This window comes from Clupea harengus, chromosome 4, assembly GCF_900700415.2.
Source record: "Clupea harengus chromosome 4, Ch_v2.0.2, whole genome shotgun sequence".
NCBI classification, from domain to species: Eukaryota; Metazoa; Chordata; class Actinopteri; order Clupeiformes; family Clupeidae; genus Clupea; species Clupea harengus.
The window spans coordinates 814,952-817,451 of record NC_045155.1 but is presented as its reverse complement, the minus strand read 5'-3'; the positions used below and the strand labels follow the sequence as shown (position 1 = coordinate 817,451).

The 2,500-nt window shown below is 49.6% G+C and overlaps 1 protein-coding gene across 2 annotated transcripts in view; it reads right to left on the bottom strand.

The window, feature by feature from the left end:
- The window catches only part of LOC105894115 (adenylate cyclase type 6-like), a 42,880-nt gene that overhangs the window by 5,318 nt on the left and 35,062 nt on the right, over positions 1 to 2,500 (bottom strand). For both annotated transcript variants that reach the window (XM_042707549.1, XM_042707548.1), the window contains exons 13-14: positions 2,284 to 2,400; positions 351 to 509 (exon numbers count right to left, since the gene is read on the bottom strand). In XM_042707549.1, coding sequence (XP_042563483.1) covers positions 351 to 509; positions 2,284 to 2,400 — 276 coding nt within the window. The remainder of the gene's footprint in view (positions 1 to 350; positions 510 to 2,283; positions 2,401 to 2,500) is intronic.

The following is a 2,500-nucleotide window of genomic DNA, read 5'->3' as shown; positions in this document are numbered from 1 at the left end:
TTTTCCAAAGAAGCACTCAATTGTACAGACCAGTAAACTTATGAATGTATAAACATCTTGAATCTCATGTAGCTAGCCCCTGAGCCACCACACACACACACACACACACACACACACACTCATTATTTATCTTTTATGCACTCAACAGAGGCACCCCTCCTACCCAACACACACACAGACAAACACATGCCATTTTGTTACCATCCACACAGGTTTGGCACACACAGACTCACATTTCTCTATCCTGCTACATAGTAGCATGTAACACACACACAAACACACACACACACACACACACACACACACACACGCACACACACACACACGGACACACACACACACACGCTCACCTCAGGAAAGGGGCAGGACGGGGTGTTGCTAGGGCATATGACCAGCCCTTCTTCCGCCGTCCGTGAGAGATTGTGGATGACACAAGGGGTCACCAGGTCAGCTGACGAGTTCATCTCCCTGGCAACGCAGTCCACCAGACTCTCCGTGTCACAGGAAAACTGCATGGTACATCACCAACACACACACACACGTATAATAAAGTCCCCGTTTCTGGATGCTAAATCTACAGTTAAAGTATTAACAAAAACGATCCATCTTTGACTTATAAAACCGTGACTTAACAGCAATATTATGGAAGTTGGGAGCTAGATTTTTTTCATAACATCCCAAAATCCATTCTGATGTCATATGGTCATGTGATAGGGACACACACACCTCGCATCCCCCATGGCTACCCAAGCTATTGACTTTATGTGAGGGCTAAAAAACCCACACTGTGTTGCCAAGGTGCTTTTACCACACAACATTGCTGAACGCAACGATGACTGATACACATGAGCTGACAGGCTAGTGCCCACTGTTACTGGGGTTTGAAAGGCAAGTGTGTTGGCTAGCTAGCTCGCTATATTTAGACAAAACCTGCTTAATGCCTCTGTGGTGTGGTGTGAGCTGTGTGACTGTGACTGTGACTGTGGCTGTGACTGTGTGACCTGTGACTGTGTGAGGGGTGACTGTGTGACTGACTGTGACTGACTGTGACTGTGACTGTGGCTGTGACTGTGTGACCTGTGACTGACTGTGACTGTGACTGTGACTGTGACTGTGTGACTGTGTGACTGACTGTGACTGTGACTGTGACTGTGAGAGCTGTGACTGTGTGAGGGGTGACTGTGTCTGTGTGTGTGGCTGTGACTGTGGCTGTGACTGTGTGAGGGGTGACTGTGACTGACTGTGACTGTGACTGTGGCTGTGACTGTGACTGTGACTGTGGCTGTGTGACTGTGTCTGTGACTGTGACTGTGTCTGTGACTGTGACTGTGTCTGTGTCTGTGTCTGTGTGACTGTGACTGTGACTGTGTGAGCTGTGACTGTGACTGTGACTGTGGCTGTGACTGTGTCTGTGACTGTGGCTGTGACTGTGTGTCTGTGTCTGTGACTGTGTGACTGTGACTGTGACTGTGACTGTGTCTGTGTGGCTGTGACTGTGTGAGCTGTGACTGTGACTGACTGTGACTGTGACTGTGTCTGTGTGACTGTGACTGTGACTGTGACTGTGTGACTGTGACTGTGTCTGTGTGACTGTGACTGTGACTGTGTGACTGTGACTGTGTCTGTGTGACTGTGACTGTGACTGTGACTGTGTCTGTGTGACTGTGACTGTGACTGTGTGACTGTGACTGTGTCTGTGTGACTGTGACTGTGACTGTGACTGTGTGACCTGTGACTGTGTCTGTGTGTGTGTCTGTGACTGTGACTGACTGTGACTGTGACTGTGACTGACTGTGACTGTGACTGTGACTGTGTGACTGTGACTGTGACTGTGTGAGCTGTGACTGTGACTGTGGCTGTGACTGTGACTGTGTGAGCTGTGACTGTGACTGTGTCTGTGTCTGTGACTGTGACTGTGACTGTGTGAGCTGTGACTGTGACTGTGTCTGTGAGAGCTGTGACTGTGACTGTGACTGTGTCTGTGTCTGTGACTGTGACTGTGTGAGCTGTGACTGTGACTGTGTCTGTGAGAGCTGTGACTGTGACTGTGACTGTGTCTGTGACTGTGTCTGTGAGAGCTGTGACTGTGACTGTGACTGTGTGTCTGTGTGTCTGTGTGGCTGTGTCTGTGTGGCTGTGTCTGTGGCTGTGACTGTGACTGACTGTGACTGTGACTGTGACTGTGTGTCTGTGTGACTGTGACTGTGACTGTGTGAGCTGTGACTGTGACTGTGACTGTGTGACTGACTGTGTCTGTGACTGTGACTGTGACTGTGACTGTACCATGTTTATGAAGGCAGAGATGAAGACGAGGATTAGGGTGAACACCCCGACCAGGGTGCTGTTTGTCCGAGACTGTACAATCTTCTTGGACACCGTCTGCATGGCTGCAGGGAAGAGCTGAAAGAGAGACGGAGACGGATGGAGGGAGAGGGTGGTAGGGAAAGAAGAAGAGAATGAGAGAGAAGGAGAATGAAAGAGTGGAGACAGAGAGAGAGAG